Source organism: Colias eurytheme, chromosome 19 (assembly GCF_061535395.1).
Source record: "Colias eurytheme isolate Ceu_HAF_F1 chromosome 19, ilColEury1 Martin Lab GWU primary, whole genome shotgun sequence".
NCBI lineage: Eukaryota > Metazoa > Arthropoda > Insecta > Lepidoptera > Pieridae > Colias > Colias eurytheme.
Window position 1 is genome coordinate 8,254,057 of NC_142998.1, and position 24,684 is coordinate 8,278,740.

Here is a 24,684-nt window from a genome sequence, read left to right on the forward strand (position 1 = left end):
CCTCTGTAAGCTACCACAAGCGAGAGTTTCGTACAAGAAATTATTGGGCGTCTCATCAAAATAAAGCTACTCACGGAAAATTAGCTTGATAGTAATCAAGTGCAAAAATGAGCGATGGATCCTGAACTAGTACATAATATTTTATAATATAAATAATTACTATAATAAAAAAATATACATTATATACTGACTAAGAAAAGCAGGCAGGGCACCTAACCTAAGTAAAACTCTACCTACCTAATATTAATTATTATTTGATAATACCTATTTGTTGCTTTACGCAAAATAATAATATTATAATAACAGGATAGAATATCGGATTTAGCTGTTCGTATAATATATGCGAATACGAGCCTAAAATAACATAAAGGTCAAGGTTTTACCCTCGTAGTATGCGAATAAAATACTAACTTTGTAATGTATAACAATCTGTGTACTTAATTTGTTGGTTAACTAAGTTATTAGTTGGTTAGCTACGACTAACACTACTAACACCGAAAGAATTTTTCAAACCAGACCAGTAGTTGCTGAGATTAGCGCGTTCAAACAAACAAAATCATCAGCTTTAGCTACATATTTTCGTCTGAATAATAAATAATTAAAAGCCATTACAGACTTATAATTATAGCCTGATGCACTTTCCGTCGTCACATTGATAATTTATTTTATATATCTTATTTTGATATGTTATCCGCATTGTAGGTATAATATCGAGATACATTCCGTAAACAATTCATAAAGATTTTCACGAACGCGACAGTTTTCAGTTTATAGTGACTGACACAGTGTAACACAATGCAGCAAAGAGCTGATGAAGATTTTATTTGTTGTAATCATGTTATAATATTATATATTTTTTTTATTTAAATAACGCTAACCACAGATAATAGAATACTATACCCTAACCATAAAATATAGAGCAATAGATAGAGTCAGATATGACTAATAATTTAAAAAAATTATGTCTAAATTGCCGGCTTTACAAAATATATTTTAAAACCTTCTCCATGAAACAAAACAACCGTTTTGGCTAATATAGGTAATAATTGATCAAAGATATTAAACCAGAACATTTCTCTGAAATAAAATATAACCAGCACAGAACGTAAATCCTAGCCTGATAAAAATATTATGTACAAGTCAATATTCGCAGTATAATCCAAAGTGCAAATAAATATAGCATTTTACGAACATTTACGAACAGCATATCCTAGACTGTTGCTACTTACACGTTTTTATATCGTTGCATTCCCGTATGGTAGCTTATTGCGTTCGTAATGCTTGTTATATATTGACAACGCTATGTACGAAGCACTTTAAGGCATAGGTTGTAGCGATTTTTCCGTTTCCAGTAGTGGAGATTTTATCCACTTGTAAAGATACATTTAAAAAAACTATGTAATTTATTACCTCTGTCCTCGCCTGCACCGTACCTCCGACTTATTGAATTTTAACTCCGAGGTTCTCGCCACTGAGCCAGCACCGCTTCCATAATATAAATCATCACTCTTTTATATTATATCCCAATACCTATGTTATAATTTTGCAACCAGTTTGATATAAAAGTATACTAACTTAAATAAAATTATTTATTTAAGTAGTAATATTAATAAGAAAACTAGGCAATTAAAAGGACATAAAAAAATCATATCTACCTATTGTGAAGATACTATAATATTAATATAATTAATCATCTCATTTCCCTATGTGTCTTCGATCAATGCCTTCGTTGATTTATTAGATAACGTTTAGAAGTATTTCAATTTATTACATATCGCTATCAGCGTATAACTTACCATTAAGCAGCAGTATATTCCCCAGGCAGCAATACTATACAAGAGCTTCGTATTGGGTTGCATTTGCCAGTTTCAGCAATTGTCGCTACTTTTCGCAATATCACTCACTTGCTTAATGTATGCTTTATTTATTAAATGGCCTGACAGTTTTCATTGTTGTAGATACAATTGCATTGTGTTGAGGATATTGCTACAATGTATATGATTTAATTAAATAGCTTTGTGTGTTCTTTAGTAGATGATAGCCGCGGTTTCACTCGCGTGCAAGGTAATTTCCATATGTTTTACCGCCATTCTTTTAGCTTATGCCACTATCTACCACCGTAAATATTTTCAGACACAAATCCTACTAATATTATAATTAATGCGAAAGTTTGGATGGATGAATGTTTGTTACTAAACCGATTACAATTAAATTTGGTATGTAGGTAACTGTAGACTCAGAATAAGACATAGGCTAGTTTTTATCCCGGAAATCAGACAGGAATGGGATCTGTGCAGGTTTTTCTTTGAAATCGCGGGCCAAGCGGCCGGCCACGGCTGGCGGAAATCTAGTCATACTATAATATTGCTCCGTTGCGATGTGATAGGACAAACAAACACGCTTTCCCATATTTTATTAAATTAGTAAGGATAGAAAGGATCGATTTACCAATCCTCTAGATTTAGTTATTATTTGTTAAACTAAAACTGGTTAAGGTTTCTAGAGTAGTCTCGCGTTAATTAATGAAATAAAATTAGAATCAAATTATTTATAACTAATATTGGCAGGATAATGTTTCATGATGAAGCCGACTCACATATTTAGGTACAGAAATTTCGGGGAATATTGGAAATAGGTTACCTACATTGATGGAATTTGGAAACCTATTATGTTAATATGTGCTGACTATATTTAATTAATAAATAGTTTAGTATTGTTTAACGTTCATAAATCATAATACGTTCTATTTCATTCTTCTTGATAAAAGAGAATGTTATTTGTGTAACAATAATAATTTTTGGAAAATCTAAAGAAGAGCGAGATGTTCTACCACAAGCATTTAAATGCTTAAAAGGATGTCTCAATTAATACCAGAAAAACTGTAAAAAAAATACAGATTAAATATTTTTTCAATAATTTCATCTCTAGCCCCTGCTTAGCCCCTAAAGTGAAGACCACAAAATATTGTTTTATGCAGTACCTAAACGCTGTTAGATTCATAGGCTGTTTTCAACTTACAATAACCACAAAATATCTTCTATGAATATAAAACATGGATTTTAAATATTCTTCATCATTTTTAAATTTCATAGTAGCATTAAATCTCCATGCAGCAAATGTGGAGCCGGTATCTATTCGACCATTCGAATTTATTGGCTGTAAGTGCTATCAGCATCTGACATAGATAACTGATAAATTACATTTACGGGAACATTAAAACTATTACAACTATTCGAGAACAATTTATGCGGGTTATTATTATAATGTAAAGTATTTAATGTAAATTTGATTAGTGTGGAATTTCTTTTGAAAATGAATTGTGTTACGTTTGGAATGTGGGTTTAGTTTAGTGAATATGATGATGTTAAATTAAAAAATTTTAAATAAGTAAGTACCTAATAATATAAAGGAATTCATGTTTACCTACTATTTTTTAGTGAAATTATAGGGTAACATATTATTATGTCTATTACCTACGTATAGTACCTACGTATAGTACCTATTATGTCTACTTAGACATAATAGGTACTTACTTAAGTTCACATGTTAATAAAATGTATTTATCTTATACTAGCTTTCCGCCCGCGGCTTCGCCCGCTTTTTCAAAGAAAAACCCGTTCCCGTAGGATTTCCGGGATAAAACCTATCCTATGTTCTTTCTCGGGTATCAAAATATCTCTATACCAAATTTCATGCAAATTGGTTCAGTAGTTCAGGCGTGATTGAGTAACAGACAGACAGACAGAGTTACTTTCGCATTTACAATATTAGTATGGATTGCTTTTCGCTCAAATTATTCACAACGAAATCAATTCACCACACAACTCAAGTAAACAAAATCAAATAAAATTAAAAACATTGAACTATTAGCTTCCATCCCATTCTACAATACTGAATTGCCATTAGAAATTCCCGCACTAGATAATATTGTTAAGTACTAGATGTTTTTAATTAAGATAATTGAAATAACTAATACGAATGTTTGCCGCGTTTATTTAATGTGTGAGTTTTTATTGCGATCGAGTAAACAACGAGATTGCCGATGATGATGGGCTGTGTTTCAATTTCATAAACACACTGTAAAAGCACTACAATAATTGACGTTATATTGACTTAGCGTTTTGGTTTAAAGTCCAAAAATCGACCTCAGTTCATGATTTTTGCCAAAAAACCTGATTGTAAAATAAACAAATTAAAACAACCATGCCCTTTAACATATTCGAAACTTTAATATACATTTTTTTAGATATAAGTACGTACATTAAGAATCTAAGAAGAAAAACGGTTATAACTAGAGTTAATTTTCGGTATTAAAAGGGAATTCTACCCGATTCAGGCCTTAAATACTTAACGATATTAATTAATATTTTAATTGAGATATAAAATAAATATTATATCTTCATATCTAAGGGAATATTAAACTATATATTATATACAAAGCATAGACTAATTAAATTAAATCCTCGGCAATAAACTTTACAGGATTAACAAATTGGTAGGTTTAATATTTTAATTAGGTAGTTAAGGTTTAGGTAGATACCGCGAGACTACAATATCATTAATAAACCTAAAGTTTAACCATTTACAATAAAACACAAACTATTACCTACCTTATATCTATTTTATAATCTCTAGACCTTTGATAATAATAATGATTAATTTATGATCATTAATAGCCAGTCTTGATTTCATACATTAAATACTGATACAATAAACCAAACCAAACATTTAAAATATAAATACCTCCATACTAAAATATCAACTATTCCCTTGTTATAAGCGTTACTTTCGTTTGAATGATATTTGTAGGTACGTTTTACGTTGTTGAACAATTTATTTTTGCTTTATGTTTTATTTGTAGGGACATCCCTCATAATTAGAGGATAGCTTAATGAATGTTTGTGAGGTTCGGATAGTACCTACATTTTATGTAGGTACTGAATATAGGTCTGAAGCTTTTTGATGTAACGATTTACGATAACTTACTCTCTACTATTACTACTAGGTACTCATAGAAATCGTCTCAAGTCTAATAAAGAGAAGAAGAGATTAGTTTTAAAACTTGATCAAACACCCGTAAAAACAAAATAATCCTACCTATACTCTGTCCATTATATTATTTGCTTTTTGACAGCTTCACGCCCATGTAGGATTGTATTGTCTATGTTAAGATTTCATACAAATAATTATCGTACTTCATGGACAGGTCCCGCCCACTTAGTGATGCCTACACAGAATTATTCAATGATGGGTCGATAGATTAAAATAATCGATAGAAATACTCTGTAAAATATATCCGATACAGAAAAACTCTTCTATTATGTTATATAATTTAAATGTAAAGACAACCAAATTGTAAGATAGAAACCAATAAATAATAAAATATTAGTTTAGTTTAGTTTTAACATACAATGCATAGATATGTGGTCTTATTATTACATATCTTATTAGTACGTTTACGTTGTAATTATTATTTACGTACCTGATTCGATTTATGATAATATTTTGAATTTATAATTAAAATGGTATCACAATCGATAATCTTTTGAACATCACTTCTGGTCTCACCCGTCGAGCTGTCAAAAAGCAATTCTTATAGTGGACAGACTATAGTTGGTAATATAAGATACCTAAGGTATCATACCTTTGTATAAGTTCCTTCTTCTGATACCTTTTTCTTATTAGCATTTACCTTTCTCGTCCCAAATTATAAGGACAATAATATAAACAAAATAGCTAGTAGATTTAACTGCTTACATGAAATATATTTAGGTAGGTATGTGGCAATTTCCTATCCTTCATTTAATCCTTATTTTAATAGCGTTTTGTTTTTTCTAATATATTTTTTGTATATTTTTTGCAACATGTAAGTAGAATGTAACACAGATCAATAGGACATTTGGTCGTGGTTGGTCACTAATGTTTAGCCGTGGTTTGCGGCGGACTTAGGAACGACGTCGATGTTAGACCCTGAAATTGCTAATGCGAGTATTCGAAAACGCTGACAAATCGAGATGAAATGGCGACCGAGCAAGATGTAGCAAACTTTGATATTGTAACATTTCCATGACATATCCATTATGGTACCTTCCATTTACCTATAGAAAGACTGATAAAACATTAAGTCCCAACGGTAAAAAGAGCGCAATCATTTTTCTAGATATAAACATCTATTTCATCAAAACTGTAGATCCCCAAATAATTGAAAAACCAGTCCTTACAAGTTGTACAGTGCGACACAAAAGAGATGAAAATAAATGAGGGCGCCACCGTCGCTCATATAGCAACACTGATACTGCGACGCAAGCGATCTTGATACTATAGAATAAAAATCCAAAAATGTATATAATATAATCTAAAATAAATACCGCGATTTAAACCGTTATAATTGTTTCAGTGTAGCAATAGTGTAATTTAAGACAAAAATACATTAGTATTTTAATTGACCTACCTAGGTCAAATTTTACTTTAATGTATTTGGAATTAGTTATTTTATAAAAATCGGTCAAGTGTTTAGACTGCAGAGGCGCACATAGAATCAAACATACAAACAAACAAGCATACATGCAGCTCAAACACATTACCCTCTTTCTGGGTCCGTCGGGTAGAAAAAAACAAGGCGATTTGAAAACCACATATTTTTATTTTTTTGTAGATAAATTTTGTACATTAATATAATTCATCAAAATCTAAATATTCTACTCCTTCAAAGGACTGATCATCACTCTGTTTCGAAGTACTGGCAAGAGGGTACGGGGCATCTTCAGTATCTGTAAATATGATACAGTAAATATGATTTTTTACAGTAAATATGAATCAATCAAATTATGGTTTGATTGATTAATAGATAGATAGCTGTATGAAAACAGTTATCACTATACTATGTAGTAAAATCTAAACTAGGTACTTTATTTGAGGCTGGTTGGATTGGATATAACTTCTTGACTCAAATTGTGCTGGTCGCACTATAAAAACTAGTTTTTGTTTACATACAAATAACCTCAAATTAATTTGCGAAAACGTAATAATCGCCATACATACATACATTAAACACTCGTTACTAATGGAATATTCTATTTTACGTAGTACTGAGCAAAAATAAATGGAATCTCACCGGTATATTCTGCTGTACGTTTGTAAACGTTTTCCAAATCAGTCAATAAATTTCCAGCTTGAAATTCGGACAAACACCGAATAAAAACTTTATACACCACATCACGGACACCGCTACGTTTAACCTTTTTCATGATGTCTCCTTTTTTATTTAAATTTCTTGTTCTAAATAACAATTTTATCTCAATAATTCTCCACTTCACGAAAAAAACAACAAATTTTTATTCAACTTGACAGCTACATTGCCAATTCAGGGTTGCCAGGTAATGAAAAACGAATTAGTTCCAAAATAATTAATTTCATCTCTTTTATGTCGTACTATAATTACTAAGTCGTTAAGAACTAGAAAATAAATTATTCAAGACTCAAACATCTTTGTCTCAAAGACCTCGAGTAATGAGTAGTTTAAATTTATCCCATTACAATTCATACTTTAGCCGAAACAATTAAAGTTTCCATAATTGAATAGTTAAGATGGCCGATAAAACTAAGTCATTATCATAACCGAGCCCGATGTAAGCAAATATGCGTTTTAATACATATTAAGTAGATACAAAATCGATTGGAGCATGAATTTTCATAGGGTTGGCAATAAAAACCTTAAAGCGTAGGGGACCCATAAGGACAATACAGGCCCAAAATAACGCAATTATTTCGTTACGTAATGTGACCACGTAGAAACCCTTCGTTTACATTGGGCAAAGGTCGGGCTCTAATAAGATGGCCCATATACTTTGATCTAGGTAGACAATTGAATTCACGACACAACTTAATGACGTTGTATAAATAACATGGCCGCTTTATTAAGATTTGGGTGCCATGGAAATATGAAATACGAAAAAGATTTTGTTGTGGAAAAGGGAGTTAGTTGGAAAATATTTTTTTTTGTTAGTAATTTATTTGAAATCTGTGTTTTTAAAAGGTTTGTGCGTTTTTAATGTTATGTTAACCAAACGACATTTTCAATAGATAATGCTGGTCACAGATGCGAAACTTTGTGACAAACTTAAAAAAATAAAACATAAAAGAGTTGGTTACCAAGTCATATAATTTGTGTTCATAAAAGCACTTTATTAATAATTAACAACTGAAGTGAAATTTGTATCTTCTCTATGAGTTTTGTTACTGACCATACCAATGTAGGTGGGGGTTTAATAAAATCCTTTATTATTGAGGCAAATTCAATTTATTTAAACGATTTTATAAACAGGGCTTAAAATTAGAATACATCGGGTAATGATACACGGATAAATACATTAACCTATATAACCAAAACCATTATATTTTAAATATCTAATAAAAAATGTCTGAATGTTGGCTGTGTATTAAGATGATAAAATATTAAGTTGAGCAAAATGAGATATGTATTACAAATAAACAGTGTTTATTCTTTATTATTGTCATTTTATCGAAATTCTTGTAAGATAATATTACGATACCTATTTATTTATTTATTTATTTATTTATTTATTCTTTATTGTACATAATATACCAAACATAATTAATAAGCTATTCTATAATTACAATTAAGATACAATGAAAACACACGGCACATACGTACTAAAAGGCGGCCTTATTGCTTAAAAGCAATCTCTTCCAGGCAACCCTGATTGGTAAGGAATGTATGCTAGAACGCGACTTGGCGCAAATTCAATTAATAAATTAAGCATTAAAATATAATTAATAAAAACAATATATACAATAATAACAATAAAAATAAAATAAAATAAGTATATAAATTAATATACTTACGTAAATATAATAAACTACTTACATATTTTATAAATATACATACACATAATAGTACATAACCTACTAAATACACTACATACAATACGAAAAAATAAACACTATAATATAATCTAAAATAAATATAAGCAACACATTATAGAGAAAGGAAATGATTTTTGACAAGAGCTTTAAAACTTTTAACATTTTGCGCCCGCCTAATGGATTCAGGCAGAGCGTTCCAAAGTTGAATAGCGCGAGCAGTGAATGAAGATCCATAGAAATTAGTGCGGCGAACCGGTACAGAAAGAAGCAGAAGATTAGAAGAGCGAAGAGAGAGTGAATTATTTGAACTAAGGTAATTAAATTGAGTTTTAAGATAGCCTGGCGTTTTAGGGTCAAACAGAACACAGTACAGAAGGTTAAGTATGTGGGCATCCCGGCGACGACGGATGGGAAGCCAATTAAGTTTTTTACGAAATTCGGTGACATGATCAAATTTACGTAAGCCAAAAATAAATCTGATGCAGAAATTTTGCACCCTCTCAAGGATGTCTAACTGATACTCAAAAAGATCGGGAAATGAGGAATCGGCATAGTCAAGGAAAGGAAGTAGAAGGGATTGGGCTAACGCAATTTTGGTGGAAATCGGTAGAAAGTTTCGTAAGCGGCGCAAACAGGATGCAGTAGCAAACACTTTTTTTCGAATTTGCTTGATGTGTTCCGACCAGGATAAGTGCTGGTCGAGGTGCAATCCAAGACTTTTAACAGTTTTGCAGATAGGGATGCGAGTACCATCGACCACTACATCCGGCAAACAATCCCAATTAACTTTGCTCATAAGCGGCTTGCTTCCAATTATAATTATTTTAGTTTTTGAGGGGTTTACCTTTAAACCATGTTCCTTGCTCCAATTGACGATGGCTGCGAGATCAGTGTTTGTACGAAAAATCGCTTCAGAAAGTTCAGGCAGGGCCACGTGCGAATATAGTTGGAAATCGTCTGCATACATATGATAAGGAGAAGAAATGTTATTGGAGATGGAGTTAATAAAGATTGAGAATAAGAGAGGAGACAACACGCCACCTTGCGGAACCCCGGCATGAACATTGCTCCAGGAAGAGGTTAGGTTCTCCACTAGAACACGCTGCCGACGTCCCCGCAAGTAACTTTGAAACCAGTCAATAGCCGTTGGAGATATGTTAATAGAGCGTAGCATAGCCAACAATACCTCATGGTCGACGGTGTTAAAAGCATTGCTAAAGTCAAGCAATGAAAGGATTGTCAACTGCTTATTGTCAAAACCCAGGCGTATGTCATCAGTGATTTTAATAAGTGCAGTGGTCGTGCTATGACCTGGGCGGAAACCAGATTGATAGGGGTTAAGGAGATTATGGGAATTAAGGAAGCGACTTAACTGCTCCTGCACCAGCCGTTCTAACACTTTCGACAGGAAAGGAAGAATAGCAATGGGGCGGAAGTCAGAAGCAGAGACAGGATTCATGGTTTTAGGGAGAGGCAAGATATGAGCATCTTTCCAGATAACAGGAAATGTACTCGAGGAAATAGAAAAGTTAAGGATGTGTGTGATGACAGGATTAACGATAGGTAAAATAGGAATAATCATGCTCCGACCAATGCAATCACTACCAACAGCCTTCGAAGTTATAGACAATATGCTCTTCTTAACACCACAATCGGAAAATTGACTTAAAATAAACGGAGGATGGCCAGAAGAAGATAATGAATTAAGAAAACTTAAGGTGCGCGCTTTAGAATTTGTGTTAAAATCCAAGAGAGGATTAGAAAAGTGAGAATTTAGTTCATCAATAGTAACTGTGTCTGGAATCGAATTTTGCGCGGCCTTTCCAATACCGAGGGATTTGAGAAATTTCCACGTTTTGCTTGGGTCGCCGTTTTCGACCGATGTAGAAATGTGACGTCGTTGCGCATCCCTACATAATGTATTGCAGCGATTTCGAATACTCTGATACTTTTCCCGGTTAACATCAGAATCGTGCATCTTTAATTTTGTTTTCGCACGGGCCTTCTTTTTCAAAAGTGATTTCAGTTCAGCCGTCATCCATGGCGCGGGCAAATGCTTCAACTTGACTGGGCGCAAGGGAGCATGCTTGTCAAATAGGTTCAGAAGTAAAGAGTTAAATAACGCAACCTTCTCGTCAATGGAACCAGCAGAGTAAATGGCTGACCAGTCGGTATCAGCGGCATCTTCACAAAGACGATCTACATCGATTTTACCAAAATTGCGCTGCATAATAATTCTAGGCTTAGATTTAGGAGGCTTTAATTTATAGGAAAGGAAGATTAAATCGTGGAAGGAGAACAAATCAGCTGAGCACTGACCATGCTTAGCGACAAGTTCAGGAGAGGAAACTATGATAAGGTCAAGAAGAGAAGGAGTACAGTTTGGAAGGGAATGGGTAGCGCTAAGAGGAAGGATTTTTAGGTTAGAGGAATCAACGATGGACATTAACTTTTTGCTACGTAGATCATCCTTGAGAAGGCAGGTGTTGAAGTCGCCCATAAATATTATATGTTTATAGGCAGGGGTATGAATATCTAGGAGGTGGTCAAAAGACGAAAAGTAATTAACGGTTAAATTGGGAGAGTAGAAAACACCAAGAAGAATTTTCGTGTTGGATAAGGATACCTCAAGTAAAAGGTGCTCAGCCGCATCAGCAGGTGGAGGTTGAGGAGAGCTACTAATTATGGAAAAAGGAATATGCGAACGTAAATAGATAGCTACTCCACCCCCGGTCCTACCAATGCGGTCATTGCGAATTAATTGGAACCCTGGGAGACTATAAGATAAAGAAGGTAAGCAAGGTTTTAGCCAGGATTCCGAAATTAAAATGGCATGAAGAGAATTATTACAATCAAAAGAAGCTAATAGTTCGGGAAAGTGAGCCGGGATACTTTGAGCATTGATGTGAACAACGTTAAAGTTCTTAAGACCATTGTCGAAAAGGGAGGGGACATTTAAAGGAGATGATGTACTGTGAAAGCTGTCTTCACCTGATTGCTCTTCGATCGACGAAACTGAAACAAATGTGTCGCTAGAAATGCTGATGTCTAAAGACATCTCTAAATAAAATATAAATAAATAATATATAAAAATACTACAAATAAATAAATAAAATAATAAAAATACATAAATATTTAACAAATATAAAATAAAATAAGCGTAACCAGTAAACACTCCATTACCACCAGTATCGTAAAACATGAGACACTTAAAAATTTACTACAAGATTATTTTAAACCAAAAGACAAGTATCCAAAACTATAAAATTACAAACAACAATAATTCACAAAGACATTGCGTTGACATTTGACATTGTTATCACTTGTCATAATATTATGTCAAAAACAGTGTTATCAAAATATGTACCTACGTGATAGAATAAAAATAATCGAGTACTACCTACAATTATTACTCAAAGTAGACTAGCTATTTAGTTGCATCATAAAACAATTTAGAGATTAGCCACGGAAGAGAAAACAAAAATACATTATACATATATTGTATAAATATGATACTACAAGGAAAATTAAGATTGAAGTTAAAAAAAAAAAGCACATAAAAATTAGGTACAGCGATTACTTAGCTCGGCCAGGTCTCTTCGGTCTAACATTCTGTGCCAATTTGGACCCCTTATGAGTGTTGGAAGTGGATCCAGTTGCACCTGGGGACGAACTTGCATGGTTGGAAGGAATGTTATCCAGATCAGCCATCACAGAGATCCTATGCTTAGCACCGTCAGCACGTTGTACAAAGATGAATCCTTCTTTGGTCCAGCAGTTAGTTATACCAAAGCGAGCCCTTGCTGCCACAAAAACATCATGCCTATCTTTGGTTAGGAACTCGGATAAAGTGAAACCGCTGCCTTTTAAATCAGTTTTAGCATACCAAATGCTATTTCTCATAACAGCATCTTTGAATTTGATGACTATGGGTCTTGGCTTGTCTTTCTTTGAAACACCTAAGCGATGACACCGTGAAATAGCATCCTCTGTCAAGTCAAGATTCTTTAGATGATCCGTCAAGATTTTAATAGCCAGTTTGGAAGGAAACTCCTTGCTATCTTCAGGCACACCGTGGATCAATAGTATTTTTCTACGACTCCGCATCTCCAATTTATTGTACTGATTAGATAAAAATGTAATTTGAGTTTGTAAGGTCTTGAGGGACGATAGCACAAAAGACTGGAATGCGTTGAATTCAGCAGCTAATTTGGATGTTGGGCTATTAGAGGCAGGTTGTGAATTATTGCTGCTAATATTCTGCAGATCCCGTTGAAACTCAGCCATCTTCTTATTAAATGTAGCAGTCATTTCCATCATGGAGTGTTGAACAGAGTCCATAGTGAAGTGAAATCAAGTGATGGTGAATTTTAAGTGATAGAGAGGTGAAATAAATATATGGAGAGGACACTGGCAGGTAAAGGCTTTAAACTAGCACATAAAAATATAAAGTAAACTTTAAAAATAAATAAAAATTGAATTTAGAATATCAGAGACAGCAAAAATACGTTATTTTCTTTTGTGCGCCTACCCGCGAAAAGGGTTACCTACATTATTTTACACCGAAAATGACATGAAAAAATATCGATTTTTACTGATGGAAAATTGTTTCACACGATACAAGTGCTACTCAAATGATTAACAAAGTTTTGGAATGTAGAATGTCTTTAAAATTGAATAAAAAATCATGTAATTGCACGTTATCTTTACGCTATTTATAATATAGATATATGACGAATAATTAAATAACTAATTAGTAAACATTTAAAACTCAAAGTTTTACATTGGTCAATTTGAATTGGCCAAATTAAATAATATTTATTCTAGCTTACATTAAAACATTTATAATACTTTCAAGACCTTAGAACTAGACATAAATAAGGCACTATTATATTCGAATTTGGGCTTTAAAAACCAACGTGCGTCATGACAACTATTGCAAAGAAATATTTTTAAGCACCAGACCAGAGTTTAGCTTTTCACATAAAATTACACAATAAAATTTTTTTTTATACAAATGTAAGTATAGGGACATAATAACAAAGAAAAAATGATAACACGTTAGCATCCTCATAAGCCCATCCAATTACGGAAGACTTTAAAAGAGATTCGATTTTAAAATTGATTGAACAAAGTAACTAAAAAAACGTAACAAAAGTAAACAATCATAGAGTATGACGTAATAAATGCGACGAATAATGCCTAATCAGGAAGGGCCTCTTAGAGGCGAGGTCATTGATTTACTAACACAGTACAGAGCATATACAGAATTAAAAAGTGTACCGATAAAGGAAATACTCATTCACTGCACGTGTCCCTTCTATTGGTAATAATTGATATCAGAATTTATAATAATTATAACCGTATTGACTTACAATAAGGTTGAATTTAGTAAATACGGTACTTAATTCATTTGATACGACTATTAATACAATATGTACACTACGTAATTGTCATTTTGATGATAAATTACGTATGACGCGCCTTATCGTTAAATTTCAACCGCGTAAACGTTTGGTACGCTTTATCTACTGTATTAGCAGATCAATGAGCGAGGTATAGAAGTGTCAATGTTTTCAGTTGTCAATTTGTGCCTGGCGAAGCCTTTGTGCGACTTGGAAAGTATTGTGCATCAACATGGCTACCGTCATGGGACCCACGCCGCCCGGCACCGGAGTGATAGCTCCCGCTATTTTGCTAACATCTGATGTGAAATAAACATTTTACACTATATTGAAACTGCATAGAGAATATGAGAGTACATGTTACGATTGAAATTCTAATATAAGAAATTTTAACGACAAAACAATTCAATACTTTATACAGAGTGTTTTGTTCTTTAAATTATCTTGAATTTAAAAGCTATTATGCATTTCGGGGCAAATATAAATGCAAAAAACCATAAACAATCGACAAAAATTACACTTAAAAGATAATAAACAAAACCGAAATTTAAAAAAAATTTTCATACTCACTTTCATAATCAACGTCACCAACGAGCTTCGTTTTGCCCGACTCATCTGTAATTCTTGTGATGCCAACATCAATGACAGTAGCGCCGGGTTTAATCATTTCAGCCTTGATAAGTTTCGGTACACCTACAGTAATTGAAATCGATATTTTTATTGTTCCTTTGGAATTTTTGAAGAGACTCTAACTATATAGTATACCTACTAGTTATTACAAAAAAAATGTTTGACTTGAAAGTTGTGAACTATAAAAAAACTAGAGGAAAATATACTTAGTTTATTTAATCGATGCTTACTAATTCAAAGCATTTCTCACGCTTGATATGATTTAGAATAACATTAATACATAACAAAATAAAACAGGGAACAAACAATCAAATAGAAAACGTTAAGTGAACACGAAAGAAGACGTGTGCATGTAAATTAATGTAAACTGTATCGAATTCAAAGCAAATAAAACTTCATAATTCACTAGCATTGACGTTCCATAATTCATTGTGTCCATGAACAACTTGGTCATATAAATTAGTGTAAATTGTACCGAATACAGAAGCAAATAAGAACCCAATAAATCACAAGCATTGTTGTTTCATTGTAATCATTCATTAACTCACCAGTCGCGGTGATAACAATGTCAGCGTTCCTGCAAAACATTTCCAATTGTTCGCGCGGCGTGTAACGATGGCATATTGTGACCGTCGCGTCCATCCCCAGACCGCTGTCGTGATTCTTGTCGCTATGCAACATCATGGCTATCGGCATTCCAACGTTTTTCGACCGACCGACCACGACCGCGTTCCGACCGAACGTTTGGATTTTGAACCTATAATTGAATGAAGTTGCAGTTCTGTTTTTTTGTTACTCTGTATCGAGAATTTTATTTTTGAATTTTTTTAATCAAGTTATTTTCGGCTCTTAAATGACAATCTTAAATAATAAAAATGAGCATGTGTGTCGAGCACACGTGTCAGAAGTGAAACTTCTTTGGCAAGATACAAAGATACCAAAATCATAGCCTTACTTACACACGTGACGGTATTGCCACGACGCGACCTTGAAATTTTACTCTCATCGCACCTAAAGAAGTTTCAGTTCCGACGTAAATAAATTGATAAGATAAGTGCTAATTTGTTATTTAGTTCACATGAGGAAATAAGTTACAATTGCAAGAAATTTTTTTAAGTATTTTATTATTATTATGTTTGTTATAATTCACCGTTCACAAATTTTTAAAAGTAAATTTTGTAAGTACTTAAATAAAAGAAATATATAACTACATCAGTAATTGTACTAAGTAATATTTATAATTTTTGCTTTATAGTTTTACATGAAATCACACTGAAGTTTATAAGTTATAACTAACAATAACCCATTGTGGATAAAAGAATTATTAACATACAAATAATTGCAGTAAATTAAAAATTAAGAATATCTGGTAATAAATCAATATCAAATTATAATTTTTATGCTTTCCAATTTTTCATTTCTGAAGATTACCTCACTACATTTAATATTAATGAATTACAAAAACTTACATTTTAAAAATTAAAAAATACAAATAAAATTCCTACCTTTTCAACATTTCCACGACCGCCAGTGCAGTTGCAGGAACAATAGTTGGCATATCCAGGGAGAGTTGCCCAATATTAATTATATGAAACCCATCAACATCTTTCTCTGGTGCCACTGCATTGCACACCATTCTTTCATCAATACCTCTAGGTAATGGTAACTGTATCAAGATACCATCGACTTCACTATCTTTGTTCAACCTGTCAATAGCTGCTAACAACTCTTCCTGGGACAACGATGCATCATATTTAATAGTATCAGCTGCTATCCCCACGTCAATTGCAGCCTGGATCTTATTACGAACATAGGTATGGCTCGCAGGGTCCTCACCAACGATAATACACCGTAGCGATGGCGACCGATTACCCTGGTTCACCCAATTAGCGATCTTAACTTTCAATTCGTCTTTAATATCCTTGGCGAGGGCCTTCCCATCTAGGATCTGTGCCATTATCCTATAACAAAATAAACGTCTTAATAAATAAGTCACAAACAACAGTGCACACACATAAAGCTCTAAATAAAAATAATCAGGTTAACACAAATATAAAGCGCACATCAGGTTAGGTAGTTACCTGGCGGTGCCCAAAGAATCGATATATGTATGACTTCTCATGGTTGCGTTCAAATGCGTACTGACAAACCGTAAGCATACGGTTAGCCTCATCGCCTACTGTTGATGTAGACAGGTCATTAGGTCAAGCTTTTATGATAAGATTGAGACTACTATAATCTGGCTGACGCTTGCTTGTAGTAAAATACAATATAGGTATATGGATTTGCTTACGTGGAATAATAATAACTAATGGATCCTTTGTTTTTTTAACGTTGAAATTTTTATAACTGTTATTTGCTGCAGGTACCTACTTTGAAGGGTTGTCATTCAAATCATAAGCTCTCATAAATATTGCAAATTATTATTTTAGTCTATAGAATACAAAGTTATGAAAAATGATAATGTACTTTGTATTAACTTAATTGTAGAGAACTGTGTTCAATGAGTTGTGAAAGTTATTGAAAAAAAATTATCAAATTTATATAATTTATTTTTTTCTTTTCATTATTCATAACTAAGAATAGACAGACAAATCTATATGGATATCATGTGCACATGAAATATAAAAACAAAAGCTGGTTAAAACTGACTGGAATGGTAAAAAACTAAGTCACCGGTGATAAATAATTAAAAAGGTTAAAGATGCATCAATATCTATGTGAATTGGACTGCTTTAATTATCATAATTGCTAAAAACCAGTATATTCTAGTTGTATGGAAGATAAAACTTAAATAAGTAGCACATGAACATTCTTTATTAGTTCAATAATTTTAAATAAAAAGTCGCCGAAGTAACTATGTCTTATTTTATGCTGTAACATCTAACTTATTATTAAATTTTATACTAAATTCTGTTTCCTTATAAGTAATTGAGACAATTCATACTAAACCTCTTTCAGTTAATATATAATATATACAATCAACTGCTCTGAATCATCAAATCTGGACATTTAGTTATATTACTTGGCATAAGTACTTAATATGGTTAAATTTATAACCTATAGAACATAATTCATATGAATATCTCTTTAGTAAATAATAATATATGTATATTTAATTACAATCTCTATGTAATCCCACTTAAATAAGCCAAAATTAGACAATGTGATAATACAATAATAACTTTTAAAAGGTTATCAGGTATTGAAAAATCTAAGAAATAAGTGGTGTAATAGTTCATGAAGCACGAATAATAAGTACCTATTTCTAATCATTCATACAATATTCGATTATAAAGCCACGTCGAAATTCACTTGTTTTTATGTAGGTATATCGTGAGAACATTTTCAATTAACCACTCTTCAAGCATGTCGATATTGATAATTTTAAGACAGAAAAAGTTAGACGGTGAAATTAGGTACAGCAATAGTTTATAACCGCCACCTCACATAATTTTATAACAAATTCAGTAAAAAAGAATTGAAATTTCGTTTTCTAATAAATAATAACCTCTCTAGCTTCTCATAGATATATAGAAAACATAAAACCTCTCACCTGGTCACAAAGTTATTAGTATACGGTACTGGAAAATGTTATGTACTGACTCTAAGTGAAGAAAAAGTGCAATAAAAACACACTTTCTCTTTCTCTGAAACAACAAGTTTATAAACTTTTCACTTCTTCAAACTGCTTGTCGAGTGACATTGACAATGTCAGATTGGCTGTTGGCATCTCAGGCATGGTTGATACTTGTCAAGCCAAAGGTATCACGTGTATTTTTAAGGTTATAAAAATATGTATGTGATTTCTGAACGGCACCATAACAAAGATTTTTATTTATGTAGTGATTGTTAGATTCTTTTTTATTTTAAACACAAACCATCATCAGGAAAGGTCACCAGATTGGTCACTAGAAGCTTTTTTTATTATTTGTTATTTTTAGTTTCGTTAAAACTACCTAAGTATTATTAAATTTAAAATAAATTATTGGTCGGAAGGTAGACACGTTTGGTTTCCTGACCAGGAATTCAAATTTAGATATAAACCAGAATGTCGCTAATCTTTCAACAAGGCGGTAAGTTTTTTTCTTTTTTATTATTTCCGGACGGAAAGACCTACCGTTCGTTTTTTAAATAGCTAACTATTATAATATGTATTTTGCAGGCAGAGCGTTCAGATTTCGGAATCTGAATTTCTGATCAGTAAACCAAATACCTATGTGTGGCCGGCATGTAATAATTATCTAATATTGAACAAAAAGTGTATAACGCCTAAGTAAGTACTTAACCTACTTATCGTATCTACCTAACCATCGCATTCGTTGCTATGTGAGAATAAACCAAGCCTTTATCAATCTTAGTTTATGGCGGAAACAAGAAATCTAGGTTTAAAGTATTTTTTGACTATTTTCATAACTAGATTTCTGCCCGCGGCTTTGCCCGCGTTTTCAAAGGAAAAATCGCATAGTTCCCGTGTGGGATTTCCGGGATAAAAAGTACCTAGCTTATGTCATATTCTGGGTCTTCAGCTACCTATAACCTTATACCTACATACCAAATTTCATTGTAATCGGTTCTATTGTACGAAAGTATTTGCATGAAGGAGTAAGAAACATCCATCCATCAATCTTCACAAACTTTCGCATTTAAAATTATCGCGTTACATGTAAACTACCTTTATTGAGGATCACTATTATTTCATATTATTTATGTTTTAATTTTAAAGTTCGACCGACCGCGATGTAGATAAAATTGAAATATAATAAACTTATAGTTATTAAGTAATATTATCAAACCAGGAACGTATTAAAAATATTATTAAAACGATCTGTTGATCAAAGTAAACAAGGAAGAGGATGGTTATTGACTGATAATAATATACCTACTATTAAAATTAACGTTTTGTTGGCGGTAGTACTGATCAACTTTAAAAATTTTCACATGACATGACATACCAACTTGAACTTAGGCAGTCCGCACTGTGGTGGATTAGAGCCAATAGGGTTTGACGCATTTGGCGCACTTCTCAACTTGTACACCATGCTCAAATGGTGAACTTAGCAACTGCTCTCCTCACGTGGCACAAGCCTGTGCTTCAGCATTGTGCAGAAGAATATTATATTAGCTGATAAGTATAATATAATTACGATGTAGGTCGTTAGTACCTAATGTATCAAAGTTGAGTTCGCTTATTAGTCATTAGTGCTTAAAAACAATCGTGTTCGGAAAAAAAAGACGGGTTGCACTCCGGGAGTGCCGGCAGAAGTGAAAACTTTGATATCCATCCGTCTTACGCTTTTTCGATCAGGACACGTGTCCTGACGCGAGTTTAAGATTTTATACCCATTACAGAAAAAGTGCTCAACGCCGCTAAAGAAGTTTTCACTTCAAAAATGTAGAAAAAAATATTAAGACGATACACAAAAAAAAATCTACTGCTTGGCGGGCGGAGTCTAATAGCTCGCTATCGCGAACGCGGGTGTGCGCGAAGTCATTCTTGCAAACTCGCCGCGCTGCCGCTGGCCGACTCGGGACAAACATGTATGGAGTCGTCATACAGTTATAATATTCTTATACATATATTTAATTGTTGATTTATTGGTTTTATTTTCTTGCTTATAAACAAATAATCTTCTTTTTAACAACTACTTAGACATTATTAATAATTATTATTATTTCGTAATGTTTACTTTATTACAAAATAATACAGGTTATAAATAATCTTTAAAATAACAAAAAATATTGTTACTCTGAAAAAATGAAATGGTACTCAATAACGCGGACTACTGAATGGATTTAGATGATTTGATGCTGACGTAGATATTACGTCATGCCCAGAAATGAAAGGTAATATTTCTGAAAGAAGTTATAAACCCTAATTCTTCTCAGTCAAAGTCAAGAGTGGAAGATATCACTAATACAGTAAAACTGATGCGAAACTTTGGATGTTAATTTGTATATTTTTTTGTTAGTTGTTACTTAATCACGTCAAGACTACATTACCAATTTTGATAAAATATAGCTAATTGCCTGGATTTACACATAGGATACTTTTTATCCGAACTGAACACTTCTGTGGGATAAGACAGGATTCACGATATAATCTAATTCCACGCGGGCAAAGCCGCGGTCGGAATGATATTTTTTTAAATAAAAAAATTGTTTAAAAAAAAACACAAAATATATTGACGCATGTATTTATTTTTTGCACTCTATTATAATTGTAATTATTCATCACAAATAATCAAAATAAAATAGCCAGAACAAAGTTAGGCCCTGGTAGGGTAGGTAGGCAGGTACAGCAATGTGAGACGAACACTGGCTTATTTATACCAATAATAATGTATTATAAACATTAAAAATATATAAAAATTAAGTTTACTTTCTAACAACAAAAATACATAATATTAGCTAATGTAAAGAAAGAAAGAAAGAAAATACATTTATTTTAATGTCTTGCCACACAGGAAAAAAACAGAGAATAGTAAAATACAATAAAGTTTGGAGTGCGAAGAAAACAGAAAATTATATTCAATACTGATTTTAACATTAACACATAGGGTCTGTGCAGCATCAAACATTAAAAAAGGGAACCACTCGGTGATATTCTGTGATGCAGAGGCATCGCAGCACCGGTTTTCAGTGGGCCCTCCTCGACAGTCAAAGGAACAGTGTAAATTTTTAAATAATATATTTATATAGTTAAGAGAAAGCAATAGGTATACATAAATAATTAATATATTAAAAAAGAAAAACATATTACATAAATATACAATATACATAATTACATTATAATTTGTATGTTATAGAATTATAGAAACTTTACTACATATATATTGACTAGGTTGTAAGGGGAGCAAACAATGTGAAACATTTAGTTACGATGCAACTAAAGCTGGCCTACCTGCCTTATGATTAGATAATTTTTATATTTATTTTTAAAATTAGTCACAGATTGAATGTTACGATAAGGAGGAGGCAGGTTATTCCAACATTTAGTTGCATTGTACTTAAAACTGCCTCTGAATGCGTTTGTATGAAATTTTTGAAAATACATTATATACGGAGTTGCCCTAGTATTATACCTGCTGTTTATATTACGCCCCCAAGTTATTTTATTATAATTAATGTGAAAGCGAATCAACCAATCATCCCACAAAAATGAAATGTGCACACAAATATTCATCCAAATCGGTTCATGTCATTAGGAGGAGTGACTGCAGCGCCATCTTCCGGGCCCAATTGTGTTTCCAGATCACCCAGGAACTCAATTTAATATACTTACACAAAATTTTTCGAAATGAAAACTCACATTACTATGTAAATATAAATATAAACCTGTTTTATTACTAAGCAATTTCCCGCACAGGTGTAGTAAGTATAAATGAAATAAATATCAACATCAAATTCTTTATACAACTTACTTATCTACCACCTTCTAAGAAATGTAATTCTTGAAATTATTTCGTATTTTTTTTAAATATAATACTACTCCAATGAGCTCCTGTTCCATATTATGTCCGCCATACTTCCACTAAGTTCACCATGATTTTTTATTTCTTTGCACTTTGTTGCTTTTTGCTAAAAATGGAATCATGCGATAAAACCAGTAGAGCTTTGATAACATACATTTTTGACTGAATAAAGGTACTTACGAAGGAGTGGATTCACATTGTGAACAATCAGTGGGTTTATTTTCCTTCTGGATTCCGGATTTCAGAACAGATTATTTATGCTATAAATGAAAAAATCTTACACATTCGTTATGTACTTAAAACAGGGGTACATATCAAACATCGTCTATAATACAATTATCATCAAATTTAAAATAAAACCAACTTACTTCATTAATTTGTTCCAATTGTAAGCATTCTTTTTCCTCCAACCTTTATGTTTCTTCTTCTTATTTTCTTTATTGTCCCCATTTGTCTCATTTTGTCTTATCGTGTTGTCACCCTTTTTTACGATTGCGCGAGCGACACAAGTTCCCCGTGTGACGGCCGTAGCGGGAATGACTCGTGCAGCGATCGGGGTAGGAAGGTACAGGGCGGCTCTCGCTATATTGGCTGGTCGCGCGCTAATTTCAAGTATTTCTTGTTTATTTCAAAACCATCGCATATTTCAAAATTCTAACACGGTAGACGTATAGGTTGTATATTTTATAGTTAATATCCAAAAAGTCGTAACTTTACGTCTGTTATTTAGAAGATGCCAGAGATTATAAAAAAATAACAATGATAACTTTGTATTTTTTTTCTATCGAGAAAATATCATGGAATCATGTTTCTAAAACGGTAGACGTATTGTGTTACTATTGAACTTTCTTGTCAAGAATTTTCATCACGACAACTTTAATAATATAAAAATTACGAAGGTTTGAAAAGGGCCGTAAATGTTAGAAAAATTAATTCATCACCTTAAACTAACATATTTTAGAACATTTAAGAAAAGGTAAAACAATAATTTTTGTTTATACTGACATTTAAATCATAACACATTTTATTGCGCGTGCGTAATCGAACATTTTTTTAGCGGGAAATATTTTGACATGTGCCCTAATAGACGGAAAAGATAGTGACTCAGTTATAATATGTTTACGGTGTTTGATTCGTATAATATGGTGTCAAAGGTTATGTTGTTCATGTAAAAAATAATAACAAAATACCGTGGAAGTACAAAACATGTACGTTATACTACAGATAATATAAATTATAATACTTTATACGTAAGTGGGCGCGGTTGTGACGCGGGTCGTAGATAACGGAATGGGTCAATGTCTCCGTGATTAATCGCTCTCAAGTGAATGCAATAAAAACATTATGTTGCTGAATCACATGGTTATAAGGGTGAGAGTAAGTAGGTGCTTTTTAATAAGTGTCATAATATAAGGTTTTAATTTTCTTCCTAGATAGGGTCGCATTAGGTAACTATGTCATTCATAAATTGTATGTACCTATTTTACAATATTACAAGACATTCATTAAAAGTCGCTTCTCTTTCAAAGTAGGTATGCATAAATTATTTTATCATGTGCCCTGACCCTTATCCACTTAAAATAACAATGTCGATCTTCATAATATTGTCTGTCCATGAACGTCATTAGTCACTCATTAATACTGATTGATGAGACTTAGGCCATTCTCCCATTGCGATACGCACAGGCGATTCAAGTATCATGCAAGTCTCGGAGACTAGTCGCCGCGGAATATCTCACATAGGTACATTGTACCGGTAGCGTAGTGTGCGAGCCTACATACAAATGTACATACATATGTCATATGTGAGATACTCCGCGGCGACTAGTCTCCGAGACTTGCAGGATACTGGAATCTCCTCTGTGCGTATCGTAATGGGAAAATGGCCAAAGACTTCTAAGAGCGAGTACATATTAGGCGTTTTGAAGCGCGCGCTTTGGTAACGCGCGTTTTGAGAACCCCGAATTCTATTGAAGTGTACAGCAAGCGCGCGCTTCTGGTCAAGCGCGCGTCAAACGCGCGTCTTCATATTTTCGTTCGAACGCGCGTTGCTCGGGCATCAGCTGCGCGCTTCGAGGTACATGTGCGGCCATTAAGTTCTAACACACAGCACACTCAGTACTCATACGTCAAATCTACATAGAAATGTTTTGTTTGCTATAATGATTCACGTTTATTTCTTCTAGGAATGAAATCTCGAATTTATGATACTAGATATATTTCAGATTCATTAGAATTGCAATGAGGAGCATCATGAAAGCAGTTTTCTTATGACATAAACGTACTTA

General features: G+C 32.9%; 2 protein-coding genes and 2 long non-coding RNA genes across 5 annotated transcripts; all 4 read right to left on the reverse strand.

Moving 5' to 3' along the window:
• Positions 1–6,232: 6,232 nt before the first annotated feature.
• On the reverse strand, positions 6,233–7,269 carry LOC149900280 (uncharacterized). Its single transcript, XR_016457837.1, has 2 exons — positions 7,115–7,269; positions 6,233–6,770 (listed from the first exon to the last, which is right to left on the reverse strand). It is a non-coding gene; the product is annotated as an uncharacterized LOC149900280 (long non-coding RNA).
• A 5,030-nt stretch (positions 7,270–12,299) lies between these two features.
• Positions 12,300–13,227, reverse strand: LOC149900281 (uncharacterized). Its single transcript, XM_090113050.1, has one exon. It carries the CDS (start codon positions 13,225–13,227, stop codon positions 12,463–12,465), a length of 765 nt encoding a protein of 254 aa, XP_089969176.1. The 3' UTR covers positions 12,300–12,462.
• A 297-nt stretch (positions 13,228–13,524) lies between these two features.
• Nmdmc (NAD-dependent methylenetetrahydrofolate dehydrogenase) lies at positions 13,525–18,617 on the reverse strand. 2 transcript variants are annotated; one of them, XM_090113052.1, is made up of 5 exons: positions 18,478–18,617; positions 16,427–16,882; positions 15,470–15,678; positions 14,862–14,984; positions 13,525–14,590 (listed from the first exon to the last, which is right to left on the reverse strand). In XM_090113052.1, exons 2-5 carry the CDS (start codon positions 16,876–16,878, stop codon positions 14,463–14,465), a joined length of 912 nt encoding a protein of 303 aa, XP_089969178.1. In that variant the 5' UTR covers positions 16,879–16,882; positions 18,478–18,617; the 3' UTR covers positions 13,525–14,462. The 2 variants fall into 2 exon arrangements, with proteins under 2 accessions (XP_089969178.1, XP_089969177.1); XM_090113051.1 differs by lacking the exon at positions 18,478–18,617 and adding an exon at positions 17,003–17,116.
• A 3,443-nt stretch (positions 18,618–22,060) lies between these two features.
• On the reverse strand, positions 22,061–23,338 carry LOC149900283 (uncharacterized). Its single transcript, XR_016457777.1, has 3 exons — positions 22,765–23,338; positions 22,577–22,656; positions 22,061–22,502 (listed from the first exon to the last, which is right to left on the reverse strand). It is a non-coding gene; the product is annotated as an uncharacterized LOC149900283 (long non-coding RNA).
• Between the last annotated feature and the right edge of the window lie 1,346 nt (positions 23,339–24,684).

Bases quoted from the DNA above. Each gene is read 5' to 3' on its own strand.
- LOC149900281 (XM_090113050.1), bottom strand. From the start codon at position 13,227: ATGGACTCTGTTCAACACTCCATGATGGAAATGACTGCTACATTTAAT.
- Nmdmc (XM_090113051.1), bottom strand. From the start codon at position 17,094: ATGAGGCTAACCGTATGCTTACGGTTTGTCAGTACGCATTTGAACGCA. The intron at 16,883-17,002 runs GTAACTACCTAA...ATTTTGTTATAG, and splicing joins GATTCTTTGGGCACCGCCAG to GATAATGGCACAGATCCTAG. The intron at 15,679-16,426 runs GTAGGAATTTTA...ATTCAATTATAG, and splicing joins GTCGTGGAAATGTTGAAAAG to GTTCAAAATCCAAACGTTCG.